Genomic DNA, 27,802 nt, shown 5'->3' with positions numbered 1-27,802 from the left:
CTACTCTTTAGCAGATTGGATCTTCTCTTGGCAGGATCAAAACCAAAGCAGTTGCACGACAAACGATATCCACTTTGTCACCATACTATGGTACATTTGGAAAACCAGATGTGACCATTGCTTCCAGCACTCAATTAATAATACTAGATCGGTAATAAATATGATTATGGCATTCCCGAAAACCAATATAGCACCTAAAAACCCAATACTTGATACAACTGAGAAATGGCAACCTCCTATCACTCCTTTCTTGAAAATATATGTGGATGCATCTTTTATTAATATTAACACCAATATAGGTACTAGTCTCATTGTACACAACACTCATTCTAATTTTATGGAGGCTAAAGTAACTTCATCGCGCGCGTGAAACAGTGAAGAAAGTGAAGCTATAGAAATCCTCAACAGAATCAAATGGGCAGAGGAAAACAACCCAAAATCTATTGTGATAGAAAGCGACAATATCAATCTTATAAAGCACTTGAAGAACCCGAGGCATAAAATTCAGTGGCAATCGAAGATCCACATCCAAAGAATCAAAGACATCAAAAAGAGATTGGACAATATCAAATTCATTCACACGAAAAGATCACTAAACGTTCAAGCTGACAAACTCGCGAAATGGGCTCGCAAGAAGTATAGATTGAAAAACTGGAAAAATGTTCCTTACTTTTTAGTTCATATGTATTGTAATAATACTCTTGTTGCTTAATGTAATTCCACCTTTCAACAAAAAAAGAAACTTGTCAAACCGTAAGATAATTGAATACAACTATATACATGTCTCTTGATTATGTAGTTAACAAAATTTACGCAGATTATGTTCCCATCATTTAGCTCAACTAAATGCTGCATGACATTCAAATTTTTACTAGTATAGTAAATAAAATTCACCCGAAACAAGTTCTGAATTAGAGAGAAAAGATAATTCTTATTCCATAACAATTGTTGATTACAATCGAAATATATATAGAGTCTCACTATCGCTCTATTAGGTAAGAAGACTATTAAGATATCCTCTCAATATTACAATATATCTTTTATAAATACAATATAAAACAATATATTTGAAAGATATATAAATAATATCATGTCAAGTCTTCATCATCTAACGGTACATGTTGCTGATGTCTTCACGATCCGATGGTAGATATTAGTCTCATTTACATTCCCCCTCAAGCTAAGCTGGTCGTTAGACTTGTTTAGCTTGCCATATAAATTATACTTCTTGCAATTTGTCAAGTCCTCTTCAAACTTTATCTATGGCCTTTAAACCCCTTTCAATTTTTTTTTCAAAATAGTGGATGCTGTGTTTTTATATACCCATGACAGAAGAAGTGGGAAACCAGAGTCAGATCAACTTCTTTTTTTTTTAACACAATTTTTCCCTTTGTTGTTAGAAAGAAAATCAAATTAGAAGAAAAAAATAGAAAATATGAGGCGGCCCTTGAGTTCAGAAAATCTTAGTCAAACTCTTTTTTTTTAAGAAAATGAGAAAGAAACAGGATTTCAGCGAGAAAGCAATGAGGTCTGTGAAAACCCCACGAGAGAATAGAGTTATATAGATTAGTCAAACTCTATTTTTTTGAGAAAATGAGAAAGAGAGAGGACTTCAGCAAGAAAGCAGTGAGGTCGTTGAAAACTCCACGAAAGAGATAGAGTTATATGGATTAATAAAAGAGAGAATATTAAGATCCAAGAAAATTATACTGTAGAATAGAAGCCAATTACTGTAATGAGATTGAAAAGAAAGAAAAATTTAGAAGAATTTGATTTAATTTACCTCGATTAAGATATAATAATTGAAAATTGAATTCACGCATCCTCTAGAGAACAGGAAGGTAAACAAAAAAGTGAGAGATTTGAGAAATGAAAGATAAAAGGTAGTTAGGAGTAATCAAGGTTTTGATGTTTATAAATCTTGATGAACTTAGTTGACAAATGAGATCAAATTGTTGAAACTTACAAGGAAGGAGTAACTTTGTAATGTAAGACATCAAGAACTCATTCTCTCTTTATCTCCTTTAGATCTTAAACATTCTTCTACTATGGAAAAGTAGGAACAATTATAGATCAAGAAGTTTATTATTCTTTTTCCAAGCTAAGTGATTGAAAGGAAACACAAATTTAGAAATAAGTAAAAAAAAAATTAATAGACAATACTCCGGCGGACGGTAGTCATTGATATTGGCTACCGCCGCCGGTTTTGCGGAAGCTCACTAGGATCTAATTCAATACTTCTTAGAGTTTTTAGGCTCTTATACCATGATAAGTTTGTGGTCATCCAACTCAAAACCAATTGGCTATGAGTGGAGAGGATCTAGACATTATATTTTTTGGTTGCTAGTTACCCCTTCTCCCATGTGGGACTATTCTCACACGCCCCCTCACGTGTGGCGTGGTTAGCCTAACACGTGTTTTGTTTTGGGGTGGCATGGAGCACGTGCGGGCCTTGCTCTGATACCATGATAGAATTAGAGAGAAGAGATAATTCTTATTCCATAAAAATTGTTGATTACAACCGAAATATATATAGAGTCTCACTATCGCTCTATTAGGTAAGAAGACTAATTAAGATATCCTCTCAATATTAAAATATATCTTTTATAAATACAATATAAAACAATATATTTGAAAGATATATAAATAATATCATGTTAAGTCTTCATCATCTAACGGTACATGTCGCTGATGTCTTCACAATCCGATGGTAGATATTAGTCTCATTTACATACCCCCTCAAGCTAAGCTGGTCGTTAGACTTGTTTAGCTTGCCATATAAATTATACTTCTTGTAATTTGTCAAGTCCTCTTCAAACTTTATCTATGGCCTTTAAACCCCTTTCAGTTTTTTTTCAAAATAGTGGATGCGGTATTTTTATATACCCATGACATAAGAAGTGGGAAACCAGAGTCAGATCAACTTCTTTTTTTTTTTAACACAATTTTTCCCTTTGTTGTTAGAAAGAAAATCAAATTAGAAGAAAAAAATAGAAAATATGAGGCGGCCCTTGAGTTCAGAAAATCTTAGTCAAACTCTTTTTTTTTAAGAAAATGAGAAAGAAACAGGATTTCAGCGAGAAAGCAATGAGGTCTGTGAAAACCCCACGAGAGAATAGAGTTATATAGATTAGTCAAACTCTATTTTTTTGAGAAAATGAGAAAGAGAGAGGACTTCAGCAAGAAAGCAGTGAGGTCGTTGAAAACTCCACGAAAGAGATAGAGTTATATGGATTAATAAAAGAGAGAATATTAAGATCCAAGAAAATTATACTGTAGAATAGAAGCCAATTACTGTAATGAGATTGAAAAGAAAGAAAAATTTAGAAGAATTTGATTTAATTTACCTCGATTAAGATATAATAATTGAAAATTGAATTCACGCATCCTCTAGAGAACAGGAAGGTAAACAAAAAAGTGAGAGATTTGAGAAATGAAAGATAAAAGGTAGTTAGGAGTAATCAAGGTTTTGATGTTTATAAATCTTGATGAACTTAGTTGACAAATGAGATCAAATTGTTGAAACTTACAAGGAAGGAGTAACTTTGTAATGTAAGACATCAAGAACTCATTCTCTCTTTATCTCCTTTAGATCTTAAACATTCTTCTACTATGGAAAAGTAGGAACAATTATAGATCAAGAAGTTTATTATTCTTTTTCCAAGCTAAGTGATTGAAAGGAAACACAAATTTAGAAATAAGTAAAAAAAAAATTAATAGACAATACTCCGGCGGACGGTAGTCATTGATATTGGCTACCGCCGCCGGTTTTGCGGAAGCTCACTAGGATCTAATTCAATACTTCTTAGAGTTTTTAGGCTCTTATACCATGATAAGTTTGTGGTCATCCAACTCAAAACCAATTGGCTATGAGTGGAGAGGATCTAGACATTATATTTTTTGGTTGCTAGTTACCCCTTCTCCCATGTGGGACTATTCTCACACGCCCCCTCACGTGTGGCGTGGTTAGCCTAACACGTGTTTTGTTTTGGGGTGGCATGGAGCACGTGCGGGCCTTGCTCTGATACCATGATAGAATTAGAGAGAAGAGATAATTCTTATTCCATAAAAATTGTTGATTACAACCGAAATATATATAGAGTCTCACTATCGCTCTATTAGGTAAGAAGACTAATTAAGATATCCTCTCAATATTAAAATATATCTTTTATAAATACAATATAAAACAATATATTTGAAAGATATATAAATAATATCATGTTAAGTCTTCATCATCTAACGGTACATGTCGCTGATGTCTTCACAATCCGATGGTAGATATTAGTCTCATTTACATTCCCCCTCAAGCTAAGCTGGTCGTTAGACTTGTTTAGCTTGCCATATAAATTATACTTCTTGTAATTTGTCAAGTCCTCTTCAAACTTTATCTATGGCCTTTAAACCCCTTTCAGTTTTTTTTCAAAATAGTGGATGCGGTATTTTTATATACCCATGACATAAGAAGTGGGAAACCAGAGTCAGATCAACTTCTTTTTTTTTTAACACAATTTTTCCCTTTGTTGTTAGAAAGAAAATCAAATTAGAAGAAAAAAATAGAAAATATGAGGCGGCCCTTGAGTTCAGAAAATCTTAGTCAAACTCTTTTTTTTTAAGAAAATGAGAAAGAAACAGGATTTCAGCGAGAAAGCAATGAGGTCTGTGAAAACCCCACGAGAGAATAGAGTTATATAGATTAGTCAAACTCTATTTTTTTGAGAAAATGAGAAAGAGAGAGGACTTCAGCAAGAAAGCAGTGAGGTCGTTGAAAACTCCACGAAAGAGATAGAGTTATATGGATTAATAAAAGAGAGAATATTAAGATCCAAGAAAATTATACTGTAGAATAGAAGCCAATTACTGTAATGAGATTGAAAAGAAAGAAAAATTTAGAAGAATTTGATTTAATTTACCTCGATTAAGATATAATAATTGAAAATTGAATTCACGCATCCTCTAGAGAACAGGAAGGTAAACAAAAAAGTGAGAGATTTGAGAAATGAAAGATAAAAGGTAGTTAGGAGTAATCAAGGTTTTGATGTTTATAAATCTTGATGAACTTAGTTGACAAATGAGATCAAATTGTTGAAACTTACAAGGAAGGAGTAACTTTGTAATGTAAGACATCAAGAACTCATTCTCTCTTTATCTCCTTTAGATCTTAAACATTCTTCTACTATGGAAAAGTAGGAACAATTATAGATCAAGAAGTTTATTATTCTTTTTCCAAGCTAAGTGATTGAAAGGAAACACAAATTTAGAAATAAGTAAAAAAAAAATTAATAGACAATACTCCGGCGGACGGTAGTCATTGATATTGGCTACCGCCGCCGGTTTTGCGGAAGCTCACTAGGATCTAATTCAATACTTCTTAGAGTTTTTAGGCTCTTATACCATGATAAGTTTGTGGTCATCCAACTCAAAACCAATTGGCTATGAGTGGAGAGGATCTAGACATTATATTTTTTGGTTGCTAGTTACCCCTTCTCCCATGTGGGACTATTCTCACACGCCCCCTCACGTGTGGCGTGGTTAGCCTAACACGTGTTTTGTTTTGGGGTGGCATGGAGCACGTGCGGGCCTTGCTCTGATACCATGATAGAATTAGAGAGAAGAGATAATTCTTATTCCATAAAAATTGTTGATTACAACCGAAATATATATAGAGTCTCACTATCGCTCTATTAGGTAAGAAGACTAATTAAGATATCCTCTCAATATTAAAATATATCTTTTATAAATACAATATAAAACAATATATTTGAAAGATATATAAATAATATCATGTTAAGTCTTCATCATCTAACGGTACATGTCGCTGATGTCTTCACAATCCGATGGTAGATATTAGTCTCATTTACATTCCCCCTCAAGCTAAGCTGGTCGTTAGACTTGTTTAGCTTGCCATATAAATTATACTTCTTGTAATTTGTCAAGTCCTCTTCAAACTTTATCTATGGCCTTTAAACCCCTTTCAGTTTTTTTTCAAAATAGTGGATGCGGTATTTTTATATACCCATGACATAAGAAGTGGGAAACCAGAGTCAGATCAACTTCTTTTTTTTAACACAATTTTTCCCTTTGTTGTTAGAAAGAAAATCAAATTAGAAGAAAAAAATAGAAAATATGAGGCAGCCCTTGAGTTCAGAAAATCTTAGTCAAACTCTTTTTTTTTTTTTGAGAAAATGAGAAAGAAACGGGATTTCAGCGAGAAAGCAATGAGGTCTGTAAACCCCCCCCCCCCCCCCCCCCCCCCCGCCCCCCCAAAAAAAAAGAATAGAGTTATATGGATTTGTCAAACTCTATTTTTTTTTGAGAAAATGAGAAAGAAAGAGGATTTCAGCAAAAAAGCAGTGGGGTCGATGAAAACTCCACGAAAGAGATAGAGTTATATGGATTAATAAAAGAGAGAATATTAAGATCCAAGAAAATTATACTGTAGAATAGAAGCCAATTACTGTAATGAGATTGAAAAGAAAGAAAAATTTAGAAGAATTTGATTTAATTTACCTCGATTAAGATATAATCATTGAAAATTGAATTCACGCATCCTCTAGAGAACAGGAAGGTAAACTAAAAAGTGAGAGATTTGAGAAATGAAAGATAAAAGGTAGTTAGGAGTAATCAAGGTTTTGATGTTTATAAATCTTGATGAACTTAGTTGACAAATGAGATCAAATTGTTGACACTTGTAAGGAAGGAGTAACTTTGTAATGTAAGACATCAAGAACTCATTCTCTCTTTATCTCCTTTAGATCTTAAACATTCTTCTACTATGGAAAAGTAGGAACAATTATAGATCAAGAAGTTTATTATTCTTTTTCTAAGCTAAATGATTGATAGGAAACACAAATTTAGAAATAAGTAAAAAAAATAAATTAATAGACAATACTCCGGCGGACGGTAGTCATTGATATTGGCTACCGCCGCCGGTTTTGCGGAAGCTCACTAGGATCTAATTCATTACTCGTTAGATTTTTTAGGCTCTGATACCATGATAAGTTTGTGGTCATCCAACTCAAAATCAATTGGCTATGAGTAGAGAGGACCTAGACATTATATTTTTGGTTGCTAGTTACCCCTTCTCCCATGTGGGATTATTCTCACACGCCCCCTCATGTGTGGCGTGGTTAGCCTAAAACGTGTTTTTTTTTTTCGGGTGGCATGGAGCACGTGTGCGCCTAGCTCTGATACCATGATAGAATTAGAGAGAAGAGATAATTCTTATTCCATAAAAATTGTTGATTACAACCGAAATATATATAGAGTCTCACTATCGCTCTATTAGGTAAGAAGACTAATTAAGATATCCTCTCAATATTATAATATATCTTTTATAAATACAATATAAAACAATATATTTGAAAGATATATAAATAATATTATGTTAAGTCTTCATCATCTAACGGTACATGTTGTTGATGTCTTCACGATCCGATGGTAGATATTAGTCTCATTTACACCTACGCTGATTTCCCTTCTATTAAGTGGATTAATGAAGTTTTATCCATATATGATTACGAATGCTTTTAAATCTCATTCCTACTCCCACTTGTTTAAGGAAATAATAAAAATTTGCAGAGAGATAAATCTTAACTGATAACAATAATTTTGCATGGTTCAAATTATTCTTTCTTTAAATCTCCTTTTTAAAGAAAGAAATAAAACTTTTAATTTTTTTTTTGGTGAAAGGAGGTTAATACCTCAATTTATTAAGTACTTGAGTTTGAATTCATGTTGGAACAATCTGTCTCCAACTGACTTACAATAGAATTTGGAATCTCATAGATTTCCGTACTTTGATTTGAAACATTCGTATAGGCAGATTTTGCTAAGATATGAGCTACCTTATTTGCCTCACGATAGCAAAAATTAAACGAAGTATTTTGTAACCTTGCAAGACCCTCGACAATTTCCATAACAATTGGTTTAATCTTCCATGGGATAACCTCCCTATCCTTCGAACAAGTTTTTATGATTGTCAATGCATCTCCTTCTAGTATATACTCATATTCTGGCATAGATAGAGCACGTTGTACTGCCAACTGAGCTGCAATAGCTTCGGTCTCCATTGCCGATGAAGATTTGAATTTCCTCATCAAAGCCATAACGAACTTACCTTCCTCATTTCTGCACACAGCAGCTGCACCTCCCTTATCATTCGAAAACGCTCCGTCGAAGTTGATTTTTAGATAATCCGGTGACGGTGGTTTCCAGTATTGCATTTCTTTCTCCACTTGTATACTCACCTGCTCTTCACTATTTACTCTCCCAACCGAGTAGTCTGCTTGCATAGTAGAAGCCTCTTTTATTATTTTGTACACATCTGGTTGTACTCCATTAAAGACACGAGCATTTCTTGCTTTCCATAAGCACCAAATAACATATAATCGATACTCAATAACTACTTCCTCTTCTTCATTGTTTCCCATCCAACGGCAGATTAATTGTTTAAAATTTTCTTCCCCTTCAACTCGTAAATTTAAGGGATAGCTCGTCCACATTTCCCTTGCCTTCTTACATAATCTGAATAGGTGATCATCATCTTCTTCTTCCTCCTCACAAATAGCACATATGCTGGAAACTTCATTATTGTATTTTAGTATTCGTACCTTTGTTGGTAATGTATTTTGAAGTAATCTCCATACAAACATTTTAACTCTCGGCACCACATTGAACTTCTTCCATAATTTTCTCCATGATAACCCATTTTCTAATTCAACTCTTCTACACGATGTAGGCTTCTCTTTTACTAAGGAAGTATATAAAGATTTTGTAGTAAAGTCACCGTTTAATGTATGTATCCAAATCAACTCATCCTTCTTATTTATTTTCGAAAGTGGGATCTCACAGATTGCCTTGGCCGACAATTCATCAAATTTGTCTTCTATAACCATCTTCTTCCAACCCCCATTCTCATCAATAAGGTCCTTCACAAGAAATAAATTGGTAAGGTCAATACCTTCTTCTTTCTTGCCCGGCTTGAACCCCCTTAGACTTGGTATCCATGGATCATCCCATATACGAATACAATTTCCATTCCCAACCGAAAAACACGCCTCTTCCTTCACAAATTTCCTCATCTCCAATATCCCTTTCCACGTAGTTGTAGCACCTGGTTTTTCTCTATAATCCCAAAAATTATCGGTTTTGAGATATTTAGCTTTTAGTAATTTTACCCACAAAGCTTCTGATTGTGTTAAAAACATCTAAGTTAACTTGCCCACCAACGATTTATTCACCATTCCCACATCTCTAATACCCAAACCACCATCTTTTTGGCCAGCTTTCATTTTTTCCCAACTCATGAAATATAATTTCTCCTTCTTTTCACTATGTCCCCACCAAAAATTTCTTTGACAACGCTCTATTCTTTCTACAACTCCTTTCGGCACAATATTCGTTGAAAGAAAATAAATCGGGATTGAAGCAAGCTCACTCTTAAGTAGAATCGTTCGTCCCGCATGTGAGAGTGAGTTCCTCTTCCATCCCATTAATTTATTTTCTATCTTCTTTAGAATAAAATCATAAGAGGCTATCTTGTGTTTCGGCTTCAATAAATAATTTCCCAAATAAACCTCATCCTTCTTCATCTCCTTTACACCCAATAAATTTAAGACCCTATCTCTTCTTTCCAACCCACAGTTAGTACTAAACTGAATCGACGACTTTTTGAAATTTATTAATTATCCCGAACATTCTGCCTACAAGTCTAATACCACCTTCAATTGCTCCACATTATAATCTGAAGCTTTCCCAAAGAAAAACAAGTCATCTGCAATCATCAGATGACTAATACTTGGAGCAAATCTGTTCACTTTAATCCCACTATAATGCCCACAACGTTCTGCCTGAGAAACCAGTCTTGTGAGAGTTTCAAAGCACTATATAAACAAATACGGACTTAAAGGACAACCCTGACAGAGCCCTCTTGATGGGCCTAAAAGGTTACCCTAAAAGGTCTCCACCCGCAAGTATACGGGCGTCAAGTAATAACCCGGTAAGACCGGGATCGATCCTCAAGGATAGAGAGGTAATTCAGATATCGAGAGAGTCTAGCCACCGGTTTAAGTGTCAGTCACTAACTCAGACTAAAAACAAAAAGATAATAAGTTGGGTTTTTGGATTGATTTCAAATAAATAAACAAATAAGGCTAACTAAACTAAAGGTGAGAGATTCGGGAAGAGTCGAGCAAGAATCGAATGAGAGGGATACTTCGATCCACAAAGTCGATAGTGACTAGTACTAATGATCTATAAGCATAAAAAGTTAGTTAACTTCATCCATTTACTTGGATGGGTCAACGAACTCTTGGTTTAACTCAGATTCCAGTCCATGAATGGTCTAAAAACCCGGAAGATTTATCATTAAAAGCAATAAAACTCTTTTGTCACATCAAAAATGTTTCACGAGTATCTGACTACAAAAGCTAGCTAGACATGGCGATACAAATAATAAATGGGAAGAAGACAAAGAAAGACACGAGTTAAGGTGAGAATCTCCCTATTCCGATGAGGCGCGAGACTAAGATCGACGGGAAATATATGTGTTGAAGTGCTGCCGATCTCCCTGTAACAGAATGCAGGGGTCCTCTTAACAGTATACAATGGGTGTCCTCTCAGCAGAACTTGACCTCCCCTTATCAGCCAGTATCATCTTCTTCCTTAAGAAAAATCCACCATGAAAGCTTCACTTAAGCTTTCTCTCTCTAGATGTATTAACTCAAAAACTCAATCAAACACAAGGAGCATCAAATCAATGGAATGGACAGTAAAAACCCTAAACTTTCCGGCCAAAATAATGGCCGGAAGCACCACAAACTAATCCGGCCAGATTCAAGCTTTCCGGCCAAGCATCTACTGCCCCTAGCTGCTGCAGACGCGTCCCGAACTGCTGTAGACTCCTCTCAAGCTGCTGTTCCGAGCAAATCTAATGGTGAACCCGAGCTGCAGTAAGTGCAAATTTTGGAGCTGCTCTAATGGAGGTCTGACCTGCTGCCAAGAGGAGCCCGACTGCCCGAGCTGCTAAGTTGTTCCAGCTAGCTGCTGTCAAACCAAGATGAGAGGCCGAGCTGCCTTCAATGATGCCCGAGCTGCTTCTTCCGGCGCCTTCAATGGCTGTCCCGAGTAGAAAAGCTGATGTTCCGACCTCTTCTTCTCACCCGTGAAGCTGCTGGTTGTTTTCCCGGCCGGCCAAGCTATGGCCGGCGGTTTCTCCTCCCTCTCTCTCTCTCTAGCTTTTTCTAAAATACCTAATGGAGATCTCCCCAAAACCCTAACTCCTTGATTATTAAAACCAAAGTCAGACTTGTCAATTAGAACCTAGGACCACCTTCACTTGGTCCACTCAGTTTGACTTGGTCTTAAGTCTATTTTGATTTGGGCTTTTAAAGGGTGCTCATAAGATTTCCATTTTGTTCATTCTTCTTTGGGCTTTGGGCTTGCCTTTGAGTTTCATCTAGAACCAGAGAGTGCCTTCATCATTTTCTCTACACATCTAATTCTCAGAAAAGATTAAAATATCCTCGGTTTCTTTCTTCCATAATTTTCCGGTCCGAACTCCGATTCGACTTCCGTTTTCGCCGTCGGACTCACCATTGACTCAACTTGCCATTTAAGCTCTGATTTTTCACCAAAATGACCCGAATACCCCTGGTGCTATTTCCTTACGGTTCCCACATGAGATGAAAATGTGACAAACGCTCCGTTTTATTCCGAATTAAGAGTCAAACTCCAAATGAGGTACCTACCAAGAAAAACTTATAAATAATTAGAAATAAAACACGAAAAGAACTAACTCATCAAAGTTAAAGTATCCAAATGTGGCATTTTAACGCCACATCACCTCTCTTACTATAGAAAAAACCCTTTGGTCTACCATTCAATAATAGTGAGAAAGATGTTGTAGTCACACAACTATAATGATCTTGTGAGTATTTGCTATAATCCCAAACTTCTTCAGAACTGCACTTAAGAAATCCCATTCCATTCTGTCATATGCTTTTGCCATATCTACTTTCATGGCAAAAGCTCCCTCTTTCGCCGTTGTTAGTGAAATAAAATGAAAAAGTTCTTGCGCAATTATAATATTGTCGGAAATCTGTCGTCCAGGAATGAAGGCATTCTGTACTTGAGATATGATATTGTCTAGTAATGGTCTCAACCGATTGCTAAGAATTTTAGCAACTATTCGGTATAAAACATTACATAACGAAATAGGCTTGAAATCTGCCAGTATTTCTAGTGCCTGCACTTTAGGAATAAGAGCAATAAAATTATGGTTAAGATTACCTAGTAACTTGCCTGACTCAAATATATATTTAATCTGATGTGTGACTTCGTCCCTATTACCGTCCAACAATGCTTATAAAAATCAGCTGAAAACCCGTCTGGTCCTGGTGCTTTCCCCACCTTCATCTCATTAATAATATGCCATATCTCCTCCTTTGACGGCACACGACTAATCATTAGATTTTTTGTTGCTAGTAATGGTTTGTCCATCAACTCCAAACCATCAGGAAATGGAGTTATTTGTTCCGATCTTGAAGCTTTATAGAAGTGTTTAATAAAGGTATTAGATATAACTGATGGGTCAGATGACCACGTCTGATTCGGTAGCTTAACCGAGAAAATATTATTCTTTCGTCTTCTGTTCAATACAGAAAGATGAAAAATTTTTGTATTTCTATCATTTTCCTCCACCCAAAACTTCTTCGCTCTCTGCCTCTAGAAAATTTCTTCTGAATTCCTTAAACTTCTTCACTATCCGCGCTTCCTCTTCTAGGTTGTCGACTGATGGAACCCTCATTTGTGTTCTTAATAATGTTTCCTTGGTCTCCTTTATCAGTTCGAATATATGCCCCACTGAATGCCTACTCCACTTTTTCAACTCCACACCTAGTTGTTTAAGCTTGTCTGTGAACTCACCTCTTCCCTGTCTCCATTTTTCCTTCATAATACATTCGAAATCTTTATGCAATGTCCAGTGTCTTTCAAACCGAAGCGGGATGCTACCTCTGATTTTTGTTCTCTCTGTATTTAAAATTATCGGCGCATGATCCCTATGAAATCTTGGTAAGTGTTTAACTATAGTATTTGGGAAACAAAGTCTCCAAAAATTATCCATCACTTAAAATATTAAGTTCATTCGTATGGGAGATTTAATGTTACCGTATATATCTTCCCAATATTTTGTTTGACTAAGTAAACAATAACCCAAATATCAAGCAAAATCTCTTAACAACATTGACACAAATTTTGTTCATAAAAAAAACAGGGACACAAATTTACTGACTAAATAGTAAACAAATTCAATTTTCTAAATATCCCACCGAAATTTGCTTATATTAAGTCAAACCAATTTTGAAAATTGAACCATATGCTATATGTTAGAGCAATCGGAACTATTCAATCTTAAAATATCTCCTGCTATTTTGGTCAAACATGAATTCTAAAATCTCAACTAAAATATCTCTAACACCCGAGATATTACTCAAATATGGATCGCCAATAACTGATCAACATCTAAGCATGTAATAACCGATTAAATGTACACAAAATAACATCAGATTTCGTTCCTAAAACATTTCTAGAATCGGTTTTACTAGTCAAATCGATTTGATTTTAAAATCCAATATAAGTCTATAGTATGGAGATATATTTCAAAGAACCTTTAAATCAAATTTGTTTCAAATAAAATGATTCAACAATATTATTTCGCATATCTAAACTTAAACGATAATTGAAGATCATAGGTTTAGATATCTTAACAAATAATAAATAATTTTAAATACTAATCAACAAAGCTAAAGGCAGGCTCTGATACCAAATGTTAGGAAATTGAATTCTAAATATATGCGGAAGTTACATATTTTCAGCCATTGTTGATTAAGTAGAAATTAGAACTGCAATATAAAACTCTGAAAGTCTTCTAACCCCAATCCTCTCCGTAAGTTGTTGTATTATTGATGGAGGCTACGGACATTCGGTTATTGTAACTACTCCCACTTCTTTTCCATCGAAGAAGGGGGTAGTGAGATGGTCAAAACCAAGTTAGAGGGAAATTAGGAATGTGGGGTCACCCTTAGTCTCCAAAAGAGACGTGTCCAACATAATGTTTATATCTTCTTTCCAATGAAAAAAGCTAATTCATTTGTTACTGCTTCAGGTATTGGTGCTCTAATGGTACTCACTGCAAATTCATCATCTTCTTCCTCTATTTCTACTGCTAGAAAGAAGAAATCTTGATCTGGTATTAACGGAAAAGGAAGAAGAATTATTCTAGAGGAGTCATCTGAGGATGATTCAAATGGGTTGTGATGAATTTGAATGAAGATTTAGGTTCTTAGAAGATTAGTTGGATTAAAGATGAAACACCAAGTTGAATTTGGATGACATTGATATTTCATGGCTCCTGAATTTCAGCACATGATTTCAATGTCTAAGTCAAAGAAGCCATTCTTAGCAACCACAAATAGTAGCAATGAGTTCAAACCGACGAACACAATTTTCTAGGGTTTTTTTTTTGTACCAAACTCAATTTTCTAGGTTTTTTTTTTATTTCAAGGGGTTTTAGGGTTCACGAAGAAGACCCGTTTCCATTGATTTTCTCTCTCTACAAATTTGTTGGTAATGAAGAAAAAGAATAAAATAAGGGTTTATGGAAGAAAAGAGGGAAAACTTAATATAAAAGCTCTAATTCTTGGAGGACATGAGTGAAAAATAATAGAGTGATGTCCCCTTAAACACGGTTGTCCATATAAATTTTTAATTTTTCTAGTTGTCCACGTAAAATAGTTGTCCGCAAAAGATAATTGGTTGTCCATGTATTGGCTACCCTTTTCTTTTGTTTAATGGCTTTTGGTGAGTGCTGGTTTTTCTTTTCTAATAGACTTCCTTTGAGAGTAAATAAAAGTTGTTGTTTTCCCGTTATCGTTTTAATTACTTTGATTGTTGGGCTCCCTCCGTCTTTCCCTTTTTGTTATGTATCTTCTTTGTCTCTACTTCTTCTTCCTCTTCTTCTTCAGATGTGTAATCATTCACCAGTTGTAGGGTTCGACGGTCTTTTTGTAAGCAATATTCTTGAACCAATGAACAATTTTATTTTTGCTTGGTGAAATCTCTTCTTTCTTTTGATTTTTTGTTCCTGCATGCATACTTCAGATATTGACAGCAAAAATATTAATCTGTTAGTATAATCCTAAGCTTACTAATGTTTTTTCCTAACTTGCTACGCTTTGCTCCGAATGTCTTTTCCTGCGCATAAAATTCAAATTAGACCTATCCTGATTATGCATGGCCTAACTTACTAATCCCCTCTGCAAAATAAAAACTCAACTAGCCTTGTATATTGGTTTGTATTTTCTTCGCAGTTTGGTTGATTGCTGGTGTTAAGTTCATCTAGGGCTTCCCCTTGGCCCCTGGTCGTGGCTCTCGCTACCACCACTGGTTTGCTCGCTTGAGCAATGCTATTTTGGACTGGGACTTCTCCTTGACTCCTGGTCGTAGCTCTCGCTATCAGGGTTGTTTCGTCGGCTTGAGCACGACTAGTTTAAACTATGACTTCTCCTTAGGCCCCTAGTTGTGGCTCTCGTTACTAGGATAGCTTGAGAAGGAAAGAAATTTGAATCAGAAGTTGGAAAGGAAAGAAAGATAGATGGAGCTTGGATTATTGTGTGATAAATATGGTGGGTTCGTGATGAGAATGGAAGGAAAGAAATTTGAATCAGAAGTTGGAAAGGAAAGAGAGACAGATGGAGCTTGGATTATTGTGTGATAAATATGGTGGGTTCGTGATGAGAAATTTGAATCAGAACTAATGTTTTAGTGTTTTAGGTCATTGATTGATCTAATCAAAAGCATGTTTAAATTTCCATTCAAACACTATTATCTAGTTATTCAAGTTTGAATCTAATTCTTCTAGTAAAAGACAATACATGCAAACGGCTCGTGATGCCACTGTAGGGTTTCGTGTGTATCTAATACATCTATCCACTATAGGCTCGTGATGACACCGAGTGTATAACTTGAACTCCCTCCTTCGAGTCAAGTAGGACCTTCTTGAAGGTTGAGATGAAGATTTCCTTCTTCTTGACTAGATAATTGAGAGAAACTCCTTTTCTCTCTTTTTCAGACAGCTCTCTCTCTATGAGAAATTACACTGAACTTCTTTTCAGTTGGCTTAGGTTTTCTCTCCTTTTACTTTCTTACTTTCCCTTAGGTTGTCTAATTAGGTCCTTATATAGAAATCCCTAGAATAGGTGTTTGACCCAAACTTAGATTCCTAAAACCTAATTATAAGGTATTTTAACGAAACACCCTTTTAGGGTACCTTTAGTGTGGCCGGCCAACATAGCCCCTTTATGGGCTTCCTTGGCCTGCCCACTAAGGATATAACTGGCCATAAGATGGGCGGCCCCTTGCTAAGGTCGGCCATCACATGGCTGGCCCTCCTAAAGCCTTCCCGGGTCTTCCTTTAAGGCCCGGTTATGTCTGTCTTTTATCCGGACTCTTCCGAACCATCTGGACTTACTAAGAATAGATCCAATCCACCTATTTGCCAATCTTTCACTAGTCATTTCTCTCCGTTCAAACCATCACTCTTATGTGTAACTCTTGTAGGATCCGGTCTATGTTAGCCGCGGATTACCGAAGTTATCCGACGATCGTAGTTGGCTTCTAGCTAAGCGTTACGACCCCTAATTCGATCGGAATAATGATCTTCCGTCTAAGGTCATCACGATCCTATTCGCCAAATCGTACGCATTGACATCTTGGTCGAAGGACATTCCTTCGGAAGGATACCATTCCTTCAGATCGAGGAAATATATCCTTCATCTTGTTCCTCCATTGCTTTTCTCCTTTGCTCCGAGGAGTCGATGTTGGTGGATTTGGCTTCGATGAATCCATCATCTTTCACATGACAATTTTTTAAGATCATCTTTTACTTTTGCAATTTCTTTCTGCAGTAAAAGATTGAATATTTATTGAACCTTTCGGGGGCGAGTTATGGGAACTCAGTGAGACGTGCTTGTGTCAAGCTTGTCTTATGGAAGACGATGGGGGCCCTTTTATAGGCTGACCTAGACCAACTGTGATTAGACGGTGTAGATGAAGCTAGGGATTAGGGATTCGGGTTTGACATCTAGGGCTTGATTTAGTTTCTTATTTTGAAGAGAGATAAAAAGATAACTTGGGTGAAGATAACCCCCAAAACTTGATCATTGTAGGCATTGCTTTTAAAGAAAGTCATATTGAATTGACCAAGTCATAAGTGGAAAATACGTTGCCTATAACAAGTTTGGGCATTGCCTAGAAAATTTCCCTTATAGAAATACGGGTGGCAACTTTGTTTTCAGTAGACACAAATACACTTGAAATACAAAAATAAATGTTAGAAACTAAATTAAAAAATAATCATGATAATACTTGGTATCCTGATTCTCGACAAAACCTCATAGTAATCAAGTATAATTCTCATTTTTTTTAATAATTCTTTAGGCACATTTGTTGTTTATTCACATTCAGTTGTTTTTCTTTCATTTGAATTGACTTTCGTTTATTTAACTCGAACAACTACGTACATACATCTTATTTTTCTTTTGTTATCTCAATCTGAGAAATAAATTTTAATGAGCTCATTTTATAATCTTTATAATCAAGCTAGAATCATTTATATATATTATAACGCGATGGAAAATGATCTGAAACTAATAGTGTAGTGGTTCATAGGTCACGCATGTTTATATAGTTGAGACTCTTAACTAGGGCTACCATATTTAAGCTCGCTTCGGGCCATTGGAAATTCAGGAACGGCCTTGGTAGTTTAGGCAATAAAAAACCTAGAGGTAGGAAAAGATGGACTTTGAGGCCCTTAGGATGGCCCTACGGGTCTTTATATATATATATATATAGTAGGCCCAAGATATTTTAGTTAGAGTTTATAGTGCTCATTCGATTCATGATGTATTGCATATTACATTCATGATTTATTGCATATATTATTCATGATGTATTTAGTTAGAATTAACTTCAGAGAAGAAAAGGACCTGTTACTTCAAAACTTTATATATAAGAGGGTTTGGCTCCCTTCAACCCATCCAACATAAACCATTTATCAGGTTTCTCTCTCATCTTTTATTTTTGTTAGTATATACCTTTCCCTCTCTCTCTCTCTCTATGTATATTACTAACTAAAAACTTTACAGTGAGAAATGGCTATGAATGTAGCGGAAGAAATTGTGCGACTAGAAAACGAACTCAAACAACTCCCGGTCACAAAAAATATATCTCTCCTTGAAGAAGCCGAAGATAGGGTAAAAGTTTTTGGTTATGATTATTGTTATTATTATTTTAACCTTGTAATAACGTCAAACTTTTATCTAATTAGCAGATGTATGAACTGAACTGCAAAATGTTGCGGACGGGTCGGAGAGACGGAAAAGATAAGCTTCGTAAAGACCTCAGAAAAGCAGAAGACTGTGTGCCGAGTTTCTATGAGAGACTAAGCGAAGAGGAAAAAGTATTAAAGAGGCCGAGAGACCAAATCCGGCGCAGAATTGAAGAACTTAGAGATCAGAATATGCCATAAAAATATCTGGCGAAAGATTTTTTTTTTATAATGTTAGACTGAACTTTAGTGTTAAGAATTAAAACCTCCATTTCAAAAGTAGCTAGATTAAATCTATGAATATTTGTGGTTGTTAGATATAACAATCGTACTATATATTTGTGTTATCATAATTAAGTTGATGATTAAGACTTAAGTTGATTCTGAAAATGTTTTAAATTCCAAGTCACTTATTGTTGAGTTGAACGACAAAAGACAGATACGAGTATCGCTACACATGGATGACTAGTTTCTTTTTCTTGTTATTACAGGTAGGTTTTGTGTGGCCTTGTGATGAGACACTCATTTGACATGTTAATTTGCTATTTATGGTGAGACACTCATTTGACATGTTAGTTTGCTATTTGTTTCACATTTGACCAGGATATGACTTCTGGAGGTTATAAGATGGCAACCTATTTGAATTTTCTTAAGCTTTCAAAACAGGGGCCTACAATATATATTCCTGTAGAAAGATGCTAACAGATAAATTAATAAAGCCTTGGCTACAAATCAATTAATCAATAGAATATATGAAACTTCCTACACTGTTGTTTACATGTTAATGGAGAACGAATAGACATCGGTCTAGACTTGGATAATGTGGTTCCTATTATTTTTGAAAAAGGAGAAGGCCTGTTGTCATCCACACCTACATATTCGTTGTTTTTTATGTCTTCTCTATTCTTCTCCAAAAACATGTGATCGAGATCTTCTAACTCTATACTCTCGAAAAACATCTTTCGACACCTTCGAGTTAGAACATCATCAAGACCTTGAATAATTAGTTTTACCTTTTCTTCGATTGACTTCATGAAGCAATGTTGGATGACTAGTTTTATATATTCTTCTCTGTTTTTACTACTCAAAACCATTTCCTTCCCTCCAGGACACAACTCTACAATTTTCCTTCTGGACACTGCTTCATCTTCTTCTTCACTTTCCCAAACAAATGTCAAGCCCAAACCATCTGAATCTACAAACTCATAATCCATCTCTAAAATATCTCTGCAGCTTTTGTACATGTATGGATCCACATTGCGTATATCTTCCAATGTAACAATAGATCCGGCTAATTGCAAGAGAAACAATCGATCAAATCCAATTTGTATTTGCACGTCGTGCATCAATGCTAAAGCAATCACTCGACCACAAAACCCATAATATTGAAGTTTTTGACGATCCACTTTTGCTGCAAACAAGATAGTGAAATTATTAAAGATAGAAAATGTTGAAGTTGTAAGGTATAACATGACTAAAAACATGAAAAACAATTCAAAATGTTGAATAAATACCTGGATTAAGATAGATCCTCTGAGGGTTATGTGGGCATGATAGGAACAGAGAACTCTGTGGAGTGAATAGATGTCGGCATAGCAAGAGGAGCCACCCCTTGAAAACACCATGACCTGCAAGTGCTACCTCATTTTTAAACTGAGGGATAATTCCATTCCGCAACAAAATGGGGTTTGCAAGCCCAACATGCTTGAAAGAATCAACCAATAACTTTGAACTGTCAATGAGAACTTTCGTCTTCTGTGGGTGATGATCAGAGACCTGATTTGGAAATATCATCGTGATCAAATATCTTCTACATTCATTGTTTAGTAAATTCTTATGTTGAAGAAGCCACTGGTGATCTTCGCCTCTTTTTGAATTCATAATAAGTTTATTTATTGAAGCTCGGTGAGAATTCAAGCAAGATGAGAGTTTTTCTCCAAATAGATTATAATGTTCAGATACGAAGTTCAATTCCTTGAGAATTGATAGATAATAAGACCATCCATGATTAAATTCGCATTCAGTACATCTTGTATACTCAATGCCATCGTCCATATATGTCAGACCAAGATCAATGTTGTCAAGTAACTTATTAAGATCTTCCCAAAATGGTAAAAGTTGTGTTACATTATAGCACACATCCACAAGCACCTCCATAGGAAGTGAGTGAAATGATGATAAACCTCTCGATCTCATGTACTCTTCAATTTTCGTACACATATGGAGCGTCAATACAGAGAAGTCACGGATATCACTCTCAAATCGTGATTTTAACAAAGACGGCACTCTGCAAAAGCACGACTCTCTGACCAACTTCATATTCACAACAAACTGTTGAGTGAGCTCCCTTATAAATGGGTGAAAGTAAAAGAGTAAGTCCCTTGGTGTTCCGTGCATGAAAAATTGTGATGTGTTTGCAGGCCCAATTGATTTCAACAAATATATGTAAGTTTGACGACATGAGTAGTATAACCCAGAAGTTGTTGTTGTTGTTGTTTTGTCATCATGGAGAAGAACAGTGAACCGTAAAGCTATACTAGCGAATAGGTGTTGAATGTATATAGGGTAGGAATGGATATTAGGATAGATAAAGAGACGAATTGATTCCTCGGCTATGGCTTTATAATATTTGATGGGAGATTTGTATAAATCGACCAGATACTGGGGCATTCCATAAAACAAAAACATTTGTAGATGCTCCCTTTTCTTACGGTTTCTAGGTATCATGGTCAAGTAATTTTTAAGATTGGCTAATACATAATTTCTTATTGATTCATCTTCATCATCGCCATTACTATGATTGTTAATAAGACGTAAAGTAGAGAAAGTCAAATTTCTCAGTACTCGTATTGCTCGCTTGTGGCACTTCTTAGATGCAAAGTGGCGGACAACGTTTGCAAATTCTACCTCAGGTATGAATTCGATTCCCTCTGCTTCAATATTCCGCAAGAAGTACCCTTCCTTGTCCAATAATCTCATCTTGCCCTCTGATAAGAGATGAACAAAATTCTATCTATAACCCCAAAATCTTCTCTCTATCTTTCATCAACCAACCACAAGGGACTTCAAGAAGTAGTAGCAAGCGTTTGTATTCCTATAAAGAAATACTTGAATGGAAAGTTTCTATCTAGTCTACTGTGAGTGAGTCGTTCTTTATATGAAGAGGAAAGGTACTACTTAGTAGGTGGTTTCCTGAAATTTAAAATAGAAGGTTTCTATTTTACCTTTCCTTCCTATAACCTAATAACTGCAACTTCCTAAATTTGAAGATCCAACTGTTCCTTATCTTGTCGTCTTTTAGTAACTAACCAATTTACCATTTATTTCTTACCTGCCTTCCCATTTTTAGCCCCCCATGATGTGTCCAATTCTCCAGTGTAGTCCCCAACATTACCCAGCATTCACCCCCTTTTCAAATATTCCTTTTCCTATTTTACCCACTTCTTTGTTATCGGTTTCTTTTCCTAATCTTGGGGCCTGCTAAAAGCACCCGTCCAAACTGCTGTTAGCAGGTGGCACTATAAGCAAGCATACCATCAACTTCTTTCTCTATAGATACCGGCCAATTCGTAAGCACCCAAGCCCTTTTGACGAAAACTAACCTAACATCACGCACTCATCTTTCTCTCTCTAAACGCCATCTCTCAGTCTCTTAGTGCACCTTCCCTCTCAATCGAATCTCAGTTTCCATTGCTTTAATAACTAACCTTCTCTCTCACTGAACCTTCTCTCTCTAACCGCATCTCAGAAGATCTCCGCTAGAGTGTATGATTGGGAATATACACTGGATAACCCAGCATGCGACTACATCAAGAGTGATGAACGTCAAATACCCCTCATTGACAAGATTGGAGAGATTCCTCAAAATATGAACACTCCACTCATCTTATGTAAGGAATGCGTGACTTTAATTCCGTCAAACACAGTGCCGTAAAAGGAGGTTATACAGGCGGACACTGGGAAATTCATGATAGACATGAAGCTAAGTGGGAGTGGATTGAGTCATCCTAATTAAATTAGGAAAAGTATCTCCAAGCCACTTGATGAGTAGCAACTGAAAATGCGTGGCCAGCCTTAAACGGATTAAATATTTAATCGTTTGGTTGACAGTCGTACTTGGAATCAAGAAAGTCTCAAAGATATGACGTATCAGATGGGATTCAAATTGACACGAGACTCGAGCATTGCACTTGTTCTAAGTACAAGTGGGAGACTGAAGGATATGTCCTGCGACCGAAGATGCAACGCGAGAAATTTGTCGGATAGGACAATTGATGAAGAAGATAATCAAGTTTGGACGATTTAGGGATCGTAGTGTTTAGCTAGAAACCAACTACGATCTTCGAATCACAGGACAATTCGCGGCTAACTTCATCCAGATCATATATCGGGTTACAACAAAGGGTGTCGATTTGATCGGAAGATATAACTAAAAGGCCAAGCAAAAGATAAGGGAAAGATAGTAAGAGGCCCGGAACAAAAGGGTTTTGGGTCGGGCACTCAAGGCTACACTAAAAGGGGCACAACCAGACCTAGCCCATTAGGGCTTAGGGTGGTCGGCCAGAGATAAGGGATACTAGTTTCTATTTTGTGACTAATCCTAAATCTACTTCTATTTTGGTCTTTTAGGAATCCTAATTAGGGTTGGACTTTAACTTTTGGGATTCTATATAAGGGACTTATTAGAAGAGAATTAGGTGTGAAAAATTCTCAAGGAAATTTCGATCTCTACAACATCAAGTAGAAAAAGAAAGAGAGAGTAGTTCCCAACTATCTATCTAATCTAACGAAGAAGGTTTTCTTCATCTAACCAGCAGCAAAATTTTAGCTAACTTGAAGGTGGGAGATCAAGTTGATTACCCGGGTGTCTCAAGTAGAGGAGCTACATTTGGAGCTCTTGGACTTCTTATATTCAACCGTTTAAGTCTGTGAGAATCGTTAAAATCCCACAAACTATTTAGTTGAATATAAGAAGACCAAGAGATCCAATTGCAGCTCCTCTACTTGAGACAACCGAATAACCAACTTGATGTTCTTCATCTTTTAGACTTGATGTTGTAGAGATAGAAATCTCCTTAAGAACTTCCCACACTAAATTGTCTACTAATAAGGACCTTATATAGAATCCCTAAAGTTAGAGTCCAACCCTAATTAGGATTCCTAAAAAGACCAAAATATAAACAGACTTAGGATTTTAATAAAATAGAAACTCCTTTCTATTAAGTGTGGTCGGCCACCCTTATGCCCTAATGGGTTAGGTCAAGCCGGCCCTATTAGTGTGGTCGGCCATTCCTTGGCCAGACCAGTAATGGCTTTAAACCCGCCCCAGAACTCCAAATTGCTCGCATTGTCACCTTGGTCGAAGGACATCTCTTTCAGCAGAATACTATGCCCTTGCTTCTCTTAATCTAGAGTTCTAATTGTTGAAATACCTATTTCAAGATCTCTACATTTCTATTCGAGAACCATTTCCATATTTCTCATTCAAACTCAATAACTGCGTTGTGTTGATCAAGTGTTAATATCTTCACCAAACTTCTTGGTTCTGATCAATTTCAACGTCTTCTTTCCAAGTTGGGTTTGAGTCAAATTTCTTCACCTGCTCCAACTTGCAGGGAGGGGGGGGGGGTGGGGTGGAGGGGGGACATTGGCGTATTAAGACGTAGAGAAAGAAATTCGAGATGTATGAAGACATAAGGAAAGAAATCTGAGATAAATTTCCTGAATAATTTCTTTTTATATTTGTAAATATATTCAAACTCTAACGTGAATTATATATGGACCCTTGTGCATAATACAAAATTACCTTTTCGATCACAATTACTTTCTATTCAACTTCCAATATTTAAGTGCGAGACGGTTAATTTCACATGCGATGACTAGAGTTTATCGCTATAGGATTTTGGTTCAAGACACGTTCATCATAGCATTCTGACAAAGCTTTGAGTTGTTTGCACTAAGTGAAGGTTCAAATCAATAAGATACCTATCATGTATGTACAAGTTTCTACGATAATGTCATAGTTGTTTTGTGTTATTTAATTTTTTTCTTTTTTGTCTTGTATGTACAAGATTTTTAATAAAGCTTTGAGTTGTTTGCACTATGTGAAGGTTCAAATCCATAAGAGAAATTTTTTTTGAAATGGTGGGGGAATCTTGGGAGATTTCAAATATGAACCAAATGGGTACAATACCCGTTGGCTTGGGTGGATACATCCCTTCGTGATATCCCATAAGAAGGGATGTATCCCATTAGATTGTATCCCGTAGCATTTTATAAATAAGTTACTATTCATCGCAAGAGTCCTTCTGGTGGGGAAAGTCCAAAGGTGTATGCACCAAAGCTTGGTCATATATCTATCTTCCTAAGAAACATGGATGGCTAGGTATCCATGGTCCTCATCTAGACAACACTGCCCTCCTTAGCAAACTGGCTTGGCGCCTTAAATCCGACCCTGAAGCACTTTGGGTCCAATTCTTGAAAGACAAATATTTCCCTAACTATAATGCTCTTGGGCCAGCAAAATCCCACCATTCGTGGAACTGAAAAGTCATCAAAAGAAATTATGACAACATCGATCATCTTATTACATGGGAAGTACACTAGGGCGAAAACATTAACCTCTGGACTCACAGCTGAATCCCAGGTACTACCAGCTCCATTCCTAACTCCAACAACTCAACTCTTACCAAAGTTTTCCACCTTATCACCAACTATCAGTGGAATGATGAGATTCTTCGCGCTACTTTCGATGAACCAACCTGATGAGACATGAAACTGTCCCATCTGAATCTCTTAACTCGGGTTAGTTAGTCCATTTCGAGCGGTTACTGTTATGATTTGCTGGTTTTTCTTACACAGGTGTTTTCTAAGAAGTTGAGAGTGAAAAACGAATAAAAATCGGGAGAAAGACACCTTTGGGGGCATTTTGGTCATTTGGAGATTATGGTAGTCTGGTGAATTGATGATACTCGGAGGAAACTAGAGTCGAAGACGAACTCAGTGGTGAAAACGGAAGTCAAATCAGAGTTCTTATGAGCAAACTCGACCAAGTCAAAGTTGGGAGTCAAAATTAGTTGACCAAACTTAAAGCTTTCATCAACACGTGGCTTGGTTCGCACAACAGAAGATGGACGGTAAGATATTCTGGTGGTACACTTTCGGGCCATTGAGGACGACGCTTGGCATTTTCCTGGGTACATGATTTGGTACTCACGTATATTCAAGCTTCGGTGCCCCTCGTACATATCTGACGAACTCGCTGACTTTCTCTTTGTGAGAAAGAGGGGTTTATGTTGAAAAAGTTAGAGAGAGAGAGCTGCTGATTTATAGAGAGAGAGAAATTGAATTAATTTTATAACTCCATTAAAACTCATATTTTCTTCTTCTTTTTTTACTGTTAGAGAGAGAGAGAGAGAGAGCTTCTGTGTTTATTATAGAGGTAAAGAGAAAGTTTAGAGAGAGAAAGAAAGAGAAAACAGTAGAGAGAGAGAAAAACCAGAGAACGAAAATAATTTTCTCACCAGGAAATCGTTTCCGGGAAGACGAGAAAATTATTTTCCCTAAGGGTCTGTTTGGCTCCACAGAGGGAAATTTGCGAGAAAAAAGGTGTTTTCTTCTCCGATTCTTTTTCTTTCTTTAATGTTATTATTTCTCATTTATCCCACCATGATCTATTGTGATAGAAAGCGACAATATCAATCTTATAAAGCACTTGAAGAACCCGAGGCATAAAATTCAGTGGCAATCGAAGATCCACATCCAAAGAATCAAAAACATCAAAAAGAGATTGGACAATATCAAATTCATTCACACGAAAAGATCACTAAACGTTCAAGCTGACAAACTCGCGAAATGGGCTCGCAAGAAGTATAGATTGAAAAACTGGAAAAATGTTCCTTACTTTTTAATTCATATGTATTGTAATAATACTCTTGTTGCTTAATGTAATTCCACCTTTCAACAAAAAAAGAAACTTGTCAAACCGTAAGATAATTGAATACAACTATATACATGTCTCTTGATTATGTAGTTAACAAAATTTACGCAGATTATGTTCCCATCATTTAGCTCAACTAAATGCTGCATGACATTCAAATTTTTACTAGTATAGTAAATAAAATTCACCCGAAACAAGTTCTGAATTAGAGAGAAAAGATAATTCTTATTCCATAACAATTGTTGATTACAATCGAAATATATATAGAGTCTCACTATCGCTCTATTAGGTAAGAAGACTATTAAGATATCCTCTCAATATTACAATATATCTTTTATAAATACAATATAAAACAATATATTTGAAAGATATATAAATAATATCATGTCAAGTCTTCATCATCTAACGGTACATGTTGCTGATGTCTTCACGATCCGACGGTAGATATTAGTCTCATTTACATTCCCCCTCAAGCTAAGCTGGTCGTTAGACTTGTTTAGCTTGCCATATAAATTATACTTCTTGCAATTTGTCAAGTCCTCTTCAAACTTTATCTATGGCCTTTAAACCCCTTTCAGTTTTTTTTTCAAAATAGTGGATGCTGTGTTTTTATATACCCATGACAGAAGAAGTGGGAAACCAGAGTCAGATCAACTTCTTTTTTTTTTAACACAATTTTTCCCTTTGTTGTTAGAAAGAAAATCAAATTAGAAGAAAAAAATAGAAAATATGAGGCGGCCCTTGAGTTCAGAAAATCTTAGTCAAACTCTTTTTTTTAAGAAAATGAGAAAGAAACAGGATTTCAGCGAGAAAGCAATGAGGTCTGTGAAAACCCCACGAGAGAATAGAGTTATATAGATTAGTCAAACTCTATTTTTTTGAGAAAATGAGAAAGAGAGAGGACTTCAGCAAGAAAGCAGTGAGGTCGTTGAAAACTCCACGAAAGAGATAGAGTTATATGGATTAATAAAAGAGAGAATATTAAGATCCAAGAAAATTATACTGTAGAATAGAAGCCAATTACTGTAATGAGATTGAAAAGAAAGAAAAATTTAGAAGAATTTGATTTAATTTACCTCGATTAAGATATAATAATTGAAAATTGAATTCACGCATCCTCTAGAGAACAGGAAGGTAAACAAAAAAGTGAGAGATTTGAGAAATGAAAGATAAAAGGTAGTTAGGAGTAATCAAGGTTTTGATGTTTATAAATCTTGATGAACTTAGTTGACAAATGAGATCAAATTGTTGAAACTTACAAGGAAGGAGTAACTTTGTAATGTAAGACATCAAGAACTCATTCTCTCTTTATCTCCTTTAGATCTTAAACATTCTTCTACTATGGAAAAGTAGGAACAATTATAGATCAAGAAGTTTATTATTCTTTTTCCAAGCTAAGTGATTGAAAGGAAACACAAATTTAGAAATAAGTAAAAAAAAAATTAATAGACAATACTCCGGCGGACGGTAGTCATTGA

General features: G+C 35.8%; 1 protein-coding gene across 1 annotated transcript; it reads right to left on the bottom strand.

Annotated features, from left to right (window-relative positions):
• Positions 1-19,125: 19,125 nt before the first annotated feature.
• On the bottom strand, positions 19,126-21,364 carry LOC147556414 (E3 ubiquitin-protein ligase UPL5-like). Its single transcript, XM_086658636.1, has 2 exons — positions 19,900-21,364; positions 19,126-19,796 (listed from the first exon to the last, which is right to left on the bottom strand). Exons 1-2 carry the CDS (start codon positions 21,362-21,364, stop codon positions 19,126-19,128), a joined length of 2,136 nt encoding a protein of 711 aa, XP_086514762.1.
• Positions 21,365-27,802: the final 6,438 nt, after the last annotated feature.

Source organism: Eschscholzia californica, unplaced genomic scaffold, assembly GCF_041429995.1.
Source record: "Eschscholzia californica isolate CP2 unplaced genomic scaffold, dmEscCali1.0.p SCAF_2, whole genome shotgun sequence".
Classification (NCBI taxonomy): Eukaryota; Viridiplantae; Streptophyta; class Magnoliopsida; order Ranunculales; family Papaveraceae; genus Eschscholzia; species Eschscholzia californica.
This window is presented reverse-complemented; position numbering and strand designations above follow the sequence as displayed.